The sequence below is a fragment of the Aythya fuligula genome, chromosome 5 (assembly GCF_009819795.1).
Source record: "Aythya fuligula isolate bAytFul2 chromosome 5, bAytFul2.pri, whole genome shotgun sequence".
NCBI classification, from domain to species: Eukaryota; Metazoa; Chordata; class Aves; order Anseriformes; family Anatidae; genus Aythya; species Aythya fuligula.
Window position 1 is genome coordinate 3,699,909 of NC_045563.1, and position 13,774 is coordinate 3,713,682.

Consider the following 13,774-nt stretch of genomic DNA (forward strand, 5'->3'; position numbering starts at 1 on the left):
GCTCGGGGCCGAGGGGGCCCCCCCTGGAGACACAGCAGCAAGAACCACCGCCCCTACACGCTTCCCAGGTTGTGGGGCGAGCCCCCCCTGACCCACCACGGCCCCACAGGCGCCGTGCAGCCCACCAGCAGCAGAAAAACAGTGCCAGGAGGCTGCGCAGAGCCGGCTCTGGTGGCCCCAAGGAGGCACGGAGCCACCTGGAGGCTCTCCATGAGCGCAGGGGACACCACAGCTTGTCCCCGTGCACGGGTGCCCGGTGGGACAGTGGGGTGGAAAAGCCTGGCTGGCACAGAGGGGCTCAAGGGGTGGTTTTTGTGTGGTTTTGTTGGTTTGTTTTTTTTGTTGTTGTTTCCAAGAGAACCACGGGGCCACGCTCGCCTCCCCCTGCGGCTCCCATCTCCTCTCTCCACCTGCACTCTTCAGGGAGCCAAGGCTTTTGGCAAGCTTTCCAGTCCGGTTTTTTATTGGTTTCAGCTAAGCTGCCCTTTTTGGAGGGTTGGAGAGCTTCAATCATTAAAAGAAGGGGGAAAAAAAAAAAAAAAAAAAGAAAAAAGAAAAAAAAAATGCATCATGCACCCTGCCCCCGCTCCCCTCCCTTCCCACTCCCACAAGGGCCGAGCCCCGTGCGCGCACCCCGCGGTGCCACACGGCCCAGCTCCCCGTTTCCCAAAGCAAACACAGCCCCTCCACGGCATTTGAGCCAGGAATTTCGGGCCCCAGTTACCTCTCCAACCATACCTGTTTGGCTCTGATCACCTTCCTGCTCGGAAGCAATTTGGAAAGGACGCAGCACAGGTAGCTATTAGCTAACACGTATTTAACTGCTCCAGATATCTTTTTTTTTTTTTTTTTGGCATTGTAATGGGGCGATTTGATCTTCAAAGGACCCGTGCAAACCTTTGAAGCTTCCCAAAGAAGCCAATCTCCAGTGAGGAGGGGAGGGGAGAGGGGGGGGGGGGGAAATGTTAATAGTTTTAAAACCTGGGGAATCCTGAAGATGGACGAAGGGTATAAAACCCAGTGGGTTTAGCATAAAGCCCTCAGGTAAAATCTTCACCTTCTTTTCAAATGCATTTTTGGTGGGTTGCTTTGCAAACGCTTGGGCCAGGTTAGCAAGGTCGGCTCTATTCCCAGCGGCCGGGAGCAGCAGCTCTTAATCTCCAGGGACCCTCATCTCCCACGTGGCGCAGCCCCAGCACAGGGGGATCCACGGTACCTCGGCGAGAAATAGAAAGACTGAAATTTGCAAAGCCTTTTTTAGGGGAAAAAGGGAAAGGGGGGGAAGGAAGCAGGGACAGGGGGGGGAAGGAAAAGAGGAGATACGTCCCCTGCTGCACTCCTGGCCAGCACAGCCTCAGCAGCACCCTGAGAGGTGAGACACAAAATGCGTTTACCTTTAAAATAATGACTCATTTTATTTTTTTCTTTTAATATGTAGTTATAAATATATTTTGTCAAAATATATGATCATTATTGTCAAAAACATTTGCACATAAAGTCATAAATAAGGTCAAGGTGAACGTTTAGTTTAGAGAAAAAAAAAAAAAAAAAAAAAGAGTCCAGCTATAGCAAGCAGTTCTGGGGTGGGACGGGAGGGAGAGAGAAGGGGAGGAGAGGGCGGCGGGGAAGGGGAGGGGGGTCAGCGGCACCCGCACCCCTCCACCACCATCTCCTGGTAGTTTTTCAGGACCACCTTGTCATACTCATCCAGGTAGAGCATGGAGATGGCGCTCAGCTCCGTGGGCACGCAGCAGGCCTTGGGGATGCTGGAGTTGACGGAGTTGACCAGCGTCTGCACGATGGCGTGGTTGGTGGAGTTGAGGTGGTCGGCCAGAGGGAAGGGGCAGTCCCCGTGGCAGTAAAACGCCTGGTAGCCCGGGGGAGCCACGATCCAGTCGTTCCAGCCCACGTCGCTGAAATCCACATAGAGGGCATGGCGGCGGCAGTTTTTTTTGTTCTTGCGGGAACGCTGGTGCTTGGGGCTCCGGCGGGCTCTGCGGGTCAGCGCGTGGCCTCGCCCGTCGTGCCCGAAAGTGACCAGGAGCGGCCTGAGCTGAGCCCAGTCCCCGCGCCCTTGAGGTAAAGATCGGCTAATCCTGACGTGTTTGCCCTGATGAGTCTGTGCGTGGTGGAGGTGGGTCACCTCGATCACCAGCCCGTGGTTCGGCTGCTTGTCCTTGGTCCACCGGATCACGGCCGGGCTCACATCAAAGGTCTCCCAGCGCGTCACGTTGTGGTGCACCAGCCGCGTGTCCAACAGGCGCGTAATGGCCTGGGCGCGCTCCGACAGCGGCTTCATCACTTCGTAAATGTTTATCCGGTGGAAGCCCCTCTCCCACGCCGCGCTCGGCTCCTCCACCTGCTCCCGGTACAGCCGCAGCTCCGCCGAGGAGATCACCTCGTTTTCCGGCACGCTGCTGAGGTTGAAGACGAAACGGATCCAGGGAGCCTCGCTGGGGCCCGGGACGGTCTCCAGGTGCTCTGGAGGGGAGCAGGGCAAGGGAAAGCAGTACAAGAAAGAAAAAAAAACAAGAGTATGTCAGCCTCAGGGCACCCAGCCACAGCTCCCCAGCGCGGCCACGGCTCGAATCCGTGCTTCACCTGCCCGGCACCGCTCCGCTCCCCCGCGCATCCCTCCCGGCGGTCCTGGCACCGCTCGCTCGCCCTCCGCACGCCTGTGCCCGGACGGGGTCTGCCCTCCCCGCCTCTCCCCTTCGCTTTCAGGGAGGTTTTTCCCCTTTTGCTTCCCCCCCCCGACCCAGGACTCCGTCTCCAAAATCATCTCCTCGGAGCGGTGCTGTGCCAGGGAGCACAGAGGTGCCTTGTTACGGGGCGCAGGGGGCAGGGGGAGAAGGAGAAGCAAATTCCAGCGCCGTAATGATGCGGCTGGATTAATAATTCAGATTTACTTTGGAAAAGAAACATCCGCTAGGAAACATTTGGATCAGATTACAAGGGCCTATTGAATAAACCTTATAAACACACAGCTGTAAGTATTAAATTCGAGTAGGGGTTTTTGGGATTTTTTTTTTTCTTAAGAGCAAAACCAGGCAGCGATCGCTTTGATAGTTCAAAAGAAACACACCAGGGGCGAGAGCCCGCCCTCGCTTTACTCCCGCATCCGATCCAGAGCCATTAAATCCACGCGAGCCCGGGGAGCGACCCCGAGGCGAGGCGGAGGGACCGAAGGAAACTCGCTGTTGTCAGCAGAGGCACGGGCACCTCAAAATATCCCCAAAACTCGGGTTAAGCACAGGATGCTGGAAAAAAAATACGGGGCGGCGTGCCTGTCAGCCGCACGCCCGGCAGGCTTGGGGGGGTGTTTTTCCTCCCGTAAGTTTAGAGCCGGGCACGTCCTGCTTCTAAACGCGTTCGTGAGCTTCCAAACACATGGAAATCCCGTTCGCTACCGGGGCTGGGAATCTACCTCCTCCCATCACTGACCTTCATGGTGGAAACTCCTCACGGTGTTTGCCCGGCTGGTCGATCGCTCGGGGTACTGCAGGCTAATTTCCTGGAGGCTTTCCTCCTCTTCCCCGGACTGGAGCCGGTAGAGATCCAGCATGTAAGTAGGGATGACGGCTGACTTGCTGGGCTGAGGCCGCCTTCGCAGCCCAAACATCTGCAGCAGAGTTGTTTCGAAACCCCGCAAGAGTTCATGGCTTTGGGCAGAGCGGCGTCCGGATCCGGCTTGTTGTCCCTGAAGCTCGGCGACTTTCTTCCTGCCGGTCTCGGGTATCAGGCTAGCATGGTTGGTACCTCCTAGCAGGACTTGGCATAGTAGGATGACCATCAGCATTCGGTTACCAGGAATCATGGTGTCTCTGGGGTGGGAAACACGCAACAACAAACAACAAGGAAAGTCAGGGTGAGAAGCGAGCCCCCCCACCCGAAGAAGAAAAGAAGAAGAAGAAGAAGAAGAAGAAGAAGGAGAAAAGTTTAAAAAAAAAAAAAAAAAAAAAAAAAAAAAAAAAAAAAGGGTAAAAGGGAAAGGGAAGGGGAAGAAGCCCCCGGCGGGTTGGGGGCTCCGGGGCGCATCGCGGGGCCGGCCCGGCGGGGCAGGGGCGAGGGGCCGCGGGTTCGAGTCCCGCCGCCGGCGGCTGGAAGAAAAAAGTTGAACTAAAATAATTAAAAAAAAAAAAAAATTAAAATCAAAATTAAAGCCACGGCGAGGAAGAAGAGGGCTGTACTCACTGACAGCAAGCAAGGCATATCAGCACAGTCCATGATTCTGGAGAGCCAGACCCGGCCCCAGCGCGCCGAAAGCCCCCGGGGCAGCGGCTGCCGAGCGCCTCCCGCGATCGCCGCCCGGGCGCTGTGCGGCCCCCGCCGCCGCCGGCCCCGGTTTTTCTCCCGGCCCCTCCGTCACGTGGAGCCTCGCACACCCCCCCTTTAGCCCGGCCCGGCACGGCCCGGCCCGGCCCGGCCCTGCCCCGCCGCCCCCCGGCCCGCCCCCGGCTCGCCCGGCCCCGCGGGGGGACGGCCCCGGCCCGGCCCCGCCGCCGCCGCCGCCGCCAGGGGGGGGGGCTGGATTTTGGGGAGGGTGTGAGGGGTAATGGGGGGGGACAGCGCTGAGCACACAACCCCCAGGGAAAGCCAAGGGGTGAGGGGGTGAGGGTTTGGGAGTTTGGGCTCTGGATGGGGCTCTGCTTTCGTGTGAGGGGAGCGTGGAGCTGCTTGGAGGTGTAGGGGGAGCCCCCCTGTCCCCCCCTTTGGGCACAGCAAGGTGCCCCTGGGGACACGAAGGGGCCACAAATGATCCCTGTCTTCACTCCCCACCTGCCCTATGTGTTTTCTCTCCCTTCTCTTCCCCCAGACAGCCAGGCAGGTTCCCTGACCCCACCAGGACACCTTCACGAGCCACCCCGGGGCTGCACGTGGCCACCACAGAGGGCTACCAACAGGCTCACCTGGAGGAAGGATGCTCCTGCCGCACAGCTCAACGCCTGCATTGCCAAAGATCACTTTGCAGGGCCAGATTTTGGGTTAGGAGTGTAAGCCGGGCATCCCAGGGCTCAAGGCTGTTCCCTGGTGGGGTCTGGGTCCGTCACACATCACCTGGGCACGCTGTGAGCAAGGCGTGGAGACGGCAGCTCCTGGGAGAGGACGGGATGCCACAAAGTGACAAGAAGCAGAGTGAAACGACCCTGTGATAAAGAAAGAGAGCTCCACCAAGGCGTTAAAATACCATCCCTTTGCCTTGCTGAGGTGCCCCTCTGGGTCGGACAAGGCATCGTCGGCAGAGGGAACGGTTTGTGAAATTGTAAGACCAAAAGACACGGTCAGAGGGTTGGCCGTGAGGACTCCCCAGCTGGCAGATGAACCACAACCAAGAGCCGGCTGAGAAATGATGAGCGGAAAGCAGCAGAGTCCCACAAACCACCAGGCCGCCGTGCCCAAGCAGAGAGCGAGAGCGGGGCAGCGCGCCTCAGCTTCCTCACAGCCCCGAGGCACTGCCCCAGAGCTCCCACAGCCAGCAGATAGGACTTCCTTTCATATTTCACTTCTTTTTTTTAAAGCTCAGACCTGACCCGTGCATTACAAAAGCCCAGGGATGTCACCGAGAGGACACACGCAGATAAAAGGCAGTGCTGACACTGTAATATCTCTGAGTTATTCCTATACCACTCCGAGTTTAAAAGAAACATCTGTTAGCAAGGTATTTGGACTATGAATCCATCAAAATTTGTGAAATATTGCTATCACCATTTCAAATGTATCACACTGTGTGTTATTCTTAACAAGGGAAAACAATTTTTGGAGTAGCTGCTGTGCAACTTTTTAAAGTCGAATAACATTTTCATTGAAAATATTCCAGTCTAAAAGCAAAGTTTACGCAAGGGCCTGCACAACGCTGCTCTTAAAACAGACCTCTGGATGGGGAAAAGCAACTCGCTGCCTCTTTGTGGGAGCAGCAGCGAGATGGGACTCTCCTCGCCTGAAGACCTCAGTCAGATTCGGGCAGGATCAGACAGCGGCTGCGCTGGAAACGTTTTGTCGCTGAGGGCTTCAGTCCCACAGCATCCAGTGCCTCCTCTAGGAAGCCGTCCCGTTGAAGCGAGATCCAAAAAGTTACTTATGTAATGCTGGTTAACCATGCCTCTGTGCAAGGAGGTGGCCAGCTGGGGACAGAAAGCCAGTGGAGAGCGATGTGGTTTCGGCTCTTGTAGGAGGCAATGGTGTATTTGAGTAGCTTATTGGTTACTAAGAAGTGTTAGTCATGGGGAAAGCTGTAGTATTTATTCCGTAAAATGTAAATACATAACCCAAACCACAACGGAATAACCATGGATGGAAATAGTGTAGCATTTACTGAAGGAGCTGAAACGCGTTTCTACAGAAGCTGTATTTCCTTAGCCCCATAGAGAGTAATTTTACCTTGAACGTAGCTTCTGCTCAAGCCCGTGGAGTTACACATAGGCTGAATTCGGTCCAGGCACGCTAAATAACTGAGTGTGTTATATATTCCGACCAAAAAAAGTCAATGCCAAAATGGAGCTAAAAATACAAATGTGGAAGGTTTGAAAAGCAAACACTGCTTAATTCAGCGGTAGATACAACCTCGTATGTTTTAAAGATCCAGCAGATCAAAAATAGAGAAGGTTACGTCTCTGCTCTGCGCAAGGCACACCTCAGCCAGCATCACACCTTGCAGGGGCGAGGGGGCACTGCTGAGGTTCTCGCCTGTGATCGGTCCCAGCTGTGCTCAGGGCTCTGCAGCCAGGTTTCTCCCTCGTTGATCTCCACGAAAAACCTTCCAGGGGCTTCTGCAGCTGGACAGCAAGGCTGCTGGGCTCCTCTGGAAGCTGGGCACCAGCTCACCGGGGATGACACCCTGCAAAAAATGGCCAGACAAGGAGATTCGTGCACGTACAGCCTGCAACTGTGAGTAAAGTCCTGTTTTCTTGGTGGCAGCAAGAAGCCCAGGGGCTGGCAGGTTTCCTGGAGCCCAGCTCTGCTTGCAGTGGTCGCTAACTGAGTGGCAATTAGTGTTCTCTTCTTGGATTTGCCCAGATGTTTTCCTGATAAAGTCCCAGCCACTAAAATTTGCCCCGTTCCCAGGTTTCTTGTGCTCAAGACTTACCAGCGGGCACTGCAGGTCGACGTTCGGCACCTCTAGAAATGAGGCCGGCTCTGTTTACAAGGCAAACTTCTCCCCTCGTGGCAGCATTTCAGGAGATGCCTCTGGACTTGGGCAGAGCGAAACCTTCCCAAACCAGTTCTTGTATCCTCTGTTATTTTTAGAGCAGCTGCACCTTTTGGGCTCCAAAGTTTGCAAACAACCTGCCTTGGGAAAAAAAAAAAACTTGTCTCACCAGATTTGTGCTTGAGCAGAAACAAGCCTAAAACCATAAATAAATAAATAAAGTCATATGTCAGAGATGTTTTAATGACATGAATTACAGGAGGAGATGCCCATAAGTGTGCTAAGATCAATTCCCTCCTACCCTTTCCTTTCAACCGCCTAAGCTTGTCAATTAAAACAAAGGGAACCGAGCAAACAACTCCAAGGGATTACATTTTCCAAAGTAGCTCTTCACTAAAGAGCCAGACTCCAGCCGGTGAAAACAAGTCCAGCTGCTTGCATGGCGAAAGGAACATTTCTTACAGCCACACCGAGATTTTTAGGATTTCTCTGAATGCTCCAGAGCTGGCCTGTTCTACCAGTGTTTGCTGCTTTCTCTTGAAAAAAGAAATTTGTACCTCTCCTGAAATACAGGACCGGGCCCAGCCTGGAGTTTCCTTCAGCTTTATATGTAAGTGTCTCTCCTGAGGTCAGGATCACATCTAGAACTGCTCCTGAGAAAACAAGAGAATCAGGTTTAGGGCTGCTGTGCTATTCCAAACAGCTTTGTTGTTTTTACAAATAAATATAAAAACAGTGTGTGGCAATATTAAAAAGTATAGGAAGTATAAAAGTATTCAAGTATAAAAATATATAAGGGCAGTCTTTGGTAATCAGATACACAGCAGCTGAAGCAGTAGGATTATCCACTTCTTTCTGGTTTTAAATTTGAAGGATTAATTTTATTGTTTTCTAAATCCACAAGAAGGTTGGCTGTCCCATGCAGGGAGAATGAGTCCTGGTTTCACTTGCCTTGTTCACTCTGCCACTTTTGGAAGGTGCCCAAGACTGAGCAAGCCTAGAAACTTCACGCCTCGCTTTCCATCCATACATTATCCGTCTGCTCCATGAGAGTGTAAGGCCTCTGCAGCTAAATATTGTCCTTATGAGATGCTTGTGTAGTGCATCAAAACTAGGAGGCCTGGTCCTGGGGAAGTGCTTCAGGAATATAATTCATAAAATAAAGCTGAAGCCGTTTTAATGGTCGGTTATTAAAGTTCTCCTGATCTGTGTTATGAGCGCCTCTTTAAGCCAACTGTTGAAAAATCATTTGTACATTGACTGGTCTCGTCCCTGAGAAGCAAGAAGGACCTCCAGAGGATGAGAAACGCATCCTTCCTGTTCCGAAATCGTAGCTGCTCCTAATAAAGACCGTCGCTCTCCTAACGAACACCAGAAAGCCATATGGATATCTCAGATAAGCAGGTTCCTTGTGGATCTGTTGAGTCATGAATACTTTTGGAGCACACCACAAGAGCTGGCAGCTCCCTCAGCGTACAAACCACTTCAGTGTGTCTCCAGCACCGATGTGCGGCTGTGTCTGACTTCGGCTGTGACTCTGATATTTCAGATGCTTTGCTCTTCCTCGCTGTCTAGCAACACTGCCAAATCTACCACGCCGCACAACCACATGGCACCTCCGGGGTGCTGACATCTGTCTTTGTCCTTTAATTGTATATCTCAAGATCTGCTATCATCAGGAGCTTTAATGATTCCAAACACTAGCACGAGGCATAAATAAGCAGAGCAGGACAACTGCTGCAGAAACAGTTGTAAGAGAACACGCTGGGATTTGCTAAGTGAGTTTGTTCCAAGCGTGTTCACATCTGCTTTATTTGATTCTCAGCAATAGCAAAGGAGTTTAGGGGTAAGCACCATCACCAGTGCTCAGAAGCGTCAGCACATCTCTGAATTTCATATTCCTTAATGTGAGCATCCTGAAAACAGAGAGATTCTGTAAGATTCCCATCTGACCCCAGGTGGGAAGCATGGACGTGACTTGTGGCTTCCACCTCCAGCAATGAAACTGTTGGGGCTTTGTACCTCTGTACCAGCTGCCTGGTGATCGAGTGCGTGCTCACAGGCACTCAGCAGGCCAAGGATCACTCTTGGAAAGTGCTCACCCAACAACCTTACACTGTGAACGTGTATGAGGATGAGCTTCCCCCAGATACGTGATGAGCAAGAGATCAGTGCAGAGGGAAGGGCTGCTTCCCCACAACCTCTATACAAGGCTGCAGGTTGGATGGGCTTTGTAGGTCAAGCTAGTTCCAACTGTCCTAGTTCCAACCAAGTGCCCTGTGTGCTTTTATAACCTACTATATCATATTATAAACTTTTATAACGTATATAAATGTGCACACACAGATGCAGGGACACGCACGTATCCACCACACTTGGCTAAAACTTACCAAGTGCAGCAGGATCCGACCAAGGCCCTCAGTGGCTTCTCCTAGCACAAAACAATCCATGTCAGTGCAGCACCTTTGTCAGGGCAACCCAGTTGACTACAGACACCCTACAGGTTTGCTCCCTGTGAAAGGGGTAATGCCCTGTATACCAGAAGGAAGGAGCTAAAAGAACCCCCGGTCCTTCCTGATGAACCTTTTAGCAGGCCATCACTGCAGTGCAGCAAGGCTGTTTTATTATTGATAAAGTGAGCCAAGGAGTGAGGTGTTCTCTGGGTTTATTTTCAAGGTAGAGGCGTTCCTACTTACTGTTACCTGCTCTGCTCTGCTCTGGGGCAACAGAAGACACTTGTAAGTAGCACCAAAGCCCACCATACCCTTTCTGTAAGTAACCATTACCCAAAAGCACCTGAAAAGGAGCACAGCTTGTGTCAACAGCAGCGAAACGTAATTTAATTTTTGGTGTTTTTCTCCATAGGCAATTAGCTGTTTTCCCCTTCACTGCTTCCATCACATACAGACACTGACTCAGCAGCCTAAAGCAGGCCTTTAGCTCCCTGGGAAGTTCAAAGGCTCGGTGCAGTGCTGCAGCTACTGGGATGCCTAGAGGAAGGCTGGCCTTATGATGAAGGAGTTGATTTGGACTTCAGAAGGTCTAGCTTCAGCTTTGTGTTCCTGTGACACTGGCTGAGCCACCAGGAACCTACTTTAGCCAAGTGGCTAAGCATATGCTTATCAGCAAAGAGTAATTAAAAAAAATGAGGAAAGGAGAACATTAGAATGAAAGGCACGTCAGAGCCTCCCTTCTGGAAGAACAAGAGCGCTTTGAACCATGCTCAGAAATAAAGCAAAACCAAACATCAGTTCTAAACAGGTCCTCAAACTCCAGCTCGGTGAAGAGAAGGCTTTCAATCTATGTTGGTTGGACTCCAACCCTTGGGAGCATGCTGGGAGAGCAACAAGACCCAGGGATGTTGCCTGATCTCTCATTTACAGCACGTGAAATAAAAGTGGTGTTGCTGTCAGGGCATTCACTGCCCCATACATCATGGAGGGACATCCTCACATCTCAACAGGAGTAGAAAGCCCTGGGTTGATTCTCCCTTGCATCACTCTGGCTTGAGAAGAGCAGAAGGGAAACGTTGCTGGGAGATGGAAGCAAAATCTTCCCTGTAAGAAACAAGCAAAAGTGGATATGCCTGGAAACTAGGAATTAAACACATTGTACTCAGAGGTGGGTTTCCAGCATTTTCCAGAAATAGTCATCAGGGCTTTAGATTACTGGCTGGCAGCCACACAGCCCCTGAACTGAAGGGAGGCCAATTTCTTGACCTGCTGGCCTCAATGCAGAGACAGTCTGTGCTCCCTGATACCTTATCCAAACGATGTGGGCAAACCAATGCTGTACGTGTGTACCGTGCCTGGCTAATCCCCCAGGCAAACCAGGCTTTCTGCTAAAGGCCATTTGCAGGACCTACTGATGGTATTTTGAAAATCCCAGTGACCAAACAGCGTACGGAGAAATAAAACTGAAGAACTGGGTCATAAAAAAAAAGGGAGAAGAGAGACTTTTAGGAGAGTTACCTGAATTTGTTTGAAGAAAGAAGAGGAACTGCAGGAAGGCAGCACACCTGAGGACATCCCATGCCTCACTTTTTCTTGTATGATGGGACCTTGGGCACAAGGGGCTGCTCATCCATGCGGAGGTTCACCCACTTGGGTTTGCAGCGCCAGACCCCTGAGGATAAGCAGGAAGACAGAAGAGGAGAGAAAAGCGATATGGGAGAGAAGTGAAAACCAAGAAGGCAAATTCAGCCTGGGCAGAGGGCCAAGGCAAGGCCAAGTGCAATTCTAGAAAACGGGGCTGAAGCCAAAGGCACCAAGGTGTCACAACAGGCAGCGCGGCTCTGCAAAGGTGACCCAAAATGGCACAGCTGGCAGGTGCACAGCATCACCCAGCCACGAAGAGATACAGGCTGAAAACTCAGTGTTTGAGCAGAGGGCTCAAGACGAAGTGATTTCTGTGTCACAGCCACAGCTAGGCTGTGTCTCAGCACCAGCCCCCTGGGCAGGCTGGTGGTACACTTTGAGGCACAGAAAGCCAGCATTGAGCTGAAAATGTTTTGGCTGCCAAAAACACTCATCTACCCCTTCTCCAGTGGCCCTCAGCAAGTCATCTCACCTCCCATCTCTCTTTCTCCACGCAGTAGTTAGGTGCAGAGGCAAGGCAGGGCAGGAAATCCTGCTGCTTGTCCACCTACACCAGGCTAAGCATGCGAAGGACACAGGTAGGGCTGCGCAGGTTTGGGACTTGACTGCAAGGAGAAAATGGAGTGGATTAAGACACACGATTGGAGAGCAGAGCATAAAATGAGAAGGCAAAGAGGACTTAGAGCCACTGAGTATTAACTTGGGTCAGCGACAGTGAACCCAAAACCCAACCCAAAACCACAACAGCTCCTTTTTCAGAGGCTCCCCTGGAAGCCACCAAGAGCCTAAGATGAGACCAGCACAGAGGAGGAACCATAAAAGGGATGGCACAACTAAATCACCTCCACTGTCTGCTTACTCAAAGCAGGTGTGTGAGTGTATTTACAGTGCTGAGAATGGCTACACCTGGAGGCAACACCACAGTCACCAGAAAATTGGAGACCTAACTGGTCTGTCTGTGCCTGCAGGAGCACAGCTCTGCTCTTTCAGAGATAGCTCCCAACCCCCTCTCAACCTTTTCCAGGATATGGAGAATTTACCATACCTAGCATCATCCCTTTCCACGCAGGATCACCTTCCCCTGCTGCTCAAAAACTCCTTTCACCCAAACCAGCAAAACTCCAAGTCCAGTCTGCAAACAAAACAAAACAAAACAAAACAAAACATCCCACCACAGGCATTGGACAAAACTATGAAAGCATTTTTTAACAAAAATAAATAAATAAAAGCAGGGCTTTGGTTTCTGCTCTGTTGCCGGACGCATGTACATGCTGCGTTTGTTCATTTCTGACTCTTCCCAGCTACAGAAGTCCCAAAGGACTTTGTCTCCACAGGGTGAGCAGCTCCGTGTCTCCCATGGCAGAGGGCACACATGGTGATCTGGCTCGCGTTACTGAGCAGGATCAGATGATAGGTGAAGATCCGTGATGCTGAGCAGCAGGTGCAGCTGGTCAGCAGCTCACAGGTCAAAGCCTTTTCCTTCTGTCTGAAAATCCTCCTGCACCTTTCTTTTCTGAATTCTCCTTCTGCAAAGACTCTTGTTGCTGTCAAGCTTTATACGTTTGCACATCACTGCATGGATGTGATTTTAGCACAGGGCATCGGCCCCGTATGTTTCAGCTCGCATACACTTGTTATAACCAAATGTTTTGTAAAATTGTTCATTTTTACTGTGCCATGAGAGACGAGTAACACAGCAAAAACTCTGCCTCAGAGCCCTGGATCTTAGGAAATGTAGGCTGTCACCGTTTGCTGCCTTTGTATGCTGTTAGATTTTCTCCAAGTAATTTTATGCTGCTCAGCCACCTAATGACCTAAGTGGTCCCAGGAAAGGGGAATTGGCTTCCTCTTTGAAAAGCCTGCTGTTTATCTGCAATTTAGCTTACCTGACTTGTTTAAAGTGTTATCAGAATGCATCCACCTACTTTCTTTTATTCATTTTCACTTGATATCCAAGATTTGCTTGAATTGAGAATGTCTAAAGCCTCAGGCATGATCCTGGGTGTTCTCAAGTCTTAAATGCCACTGCTTAAAGAGTTAAAGATCTAGATGGCTGCACTAAGAGGATGATAAACTAATCACTCAGTCACTGCTGGTGAGCCTGGTGTCATTTACTGAAACATGGAATGCATTTAACAATGTAAGAGAAACTCCATGCAGTGCAAAAGCCAAAGATGATTGTTAGATTGTCAAGGTTTACTTTGGAGAAAGTCCTCAGCCTAATTACCTACGTTTAAGCAACAGAAGTATTTTTCCACTCATTGAAGAAGCTAACATTTTCTTTTCAAGCCGATGTGATTTTTCTAATGTGACTGAGGACCACAGATTCTGTTCAGAGGACTACAGAAATTTAAGGCAGGGACTGGGTTTCTCACAGTAAAAAAATAACTCTTCTAGGGGATAAGTAAGAAATGTGTCCTATCTTCATAATCTCAGATATCATAATTACAGTGCTATGACTAAACATTTACCTATTGATCTGTATCTTCTAGTTCTGCAAAACAGCTTGAAAGGAAAGGACAGCTCTCAG

The 13,774-nt window shown here is 51.0% G+C and overlaps 1 protein-coding gene across 1 annotated transcript; it reads right to left on the reverse strand.

Moving 5' to 3' along the window:
* Nucleotides 1-1,586: 1,586 nt before the first annotated feature.
* BMP4 (bone morphogenetic protein 4) lies at nt 1,587-4,222 on the reverse strand. The gene is made up of 3 exons (XM_032188830.1): nt 4,195-4,222; nt 3,445-3,824; nt 1,587-2,481 (listed from the first exon to the last, which is right to left on the reverse strand). The coding sequence occupies exons 2-3, from the start codon at nt 3,815-3,817 to the stop codon at nt 1,640-1,642; spliced, it is 1,215 nt and encodes a 404-aa protein (XP_032044721.1). The 5' UTR covers nt 3,818-3,824; nt 4,195-4,222; the 3' UTR covers nt 1,587-1,639.
* Between the last annotated feature and the right edge of the window lie 9,552 nt (nt 4,223-13,774).

Coding starts and splice junctions, on each gene's coding strand:
- BMP4 (XM_032188830.1), bottom strand. CDS start 3,817: ATGATTCCTGGTAACCGAATGCTGATGGTCATCCTACTATGCCAAGTC. Junction 2,482..3,444: donor GAGGAGTTTCCACCATGAAG/GTCAGTGATGGG, acceptor GCTCCCCTCCAG/AGCACCTGGAGACCGTCCCG.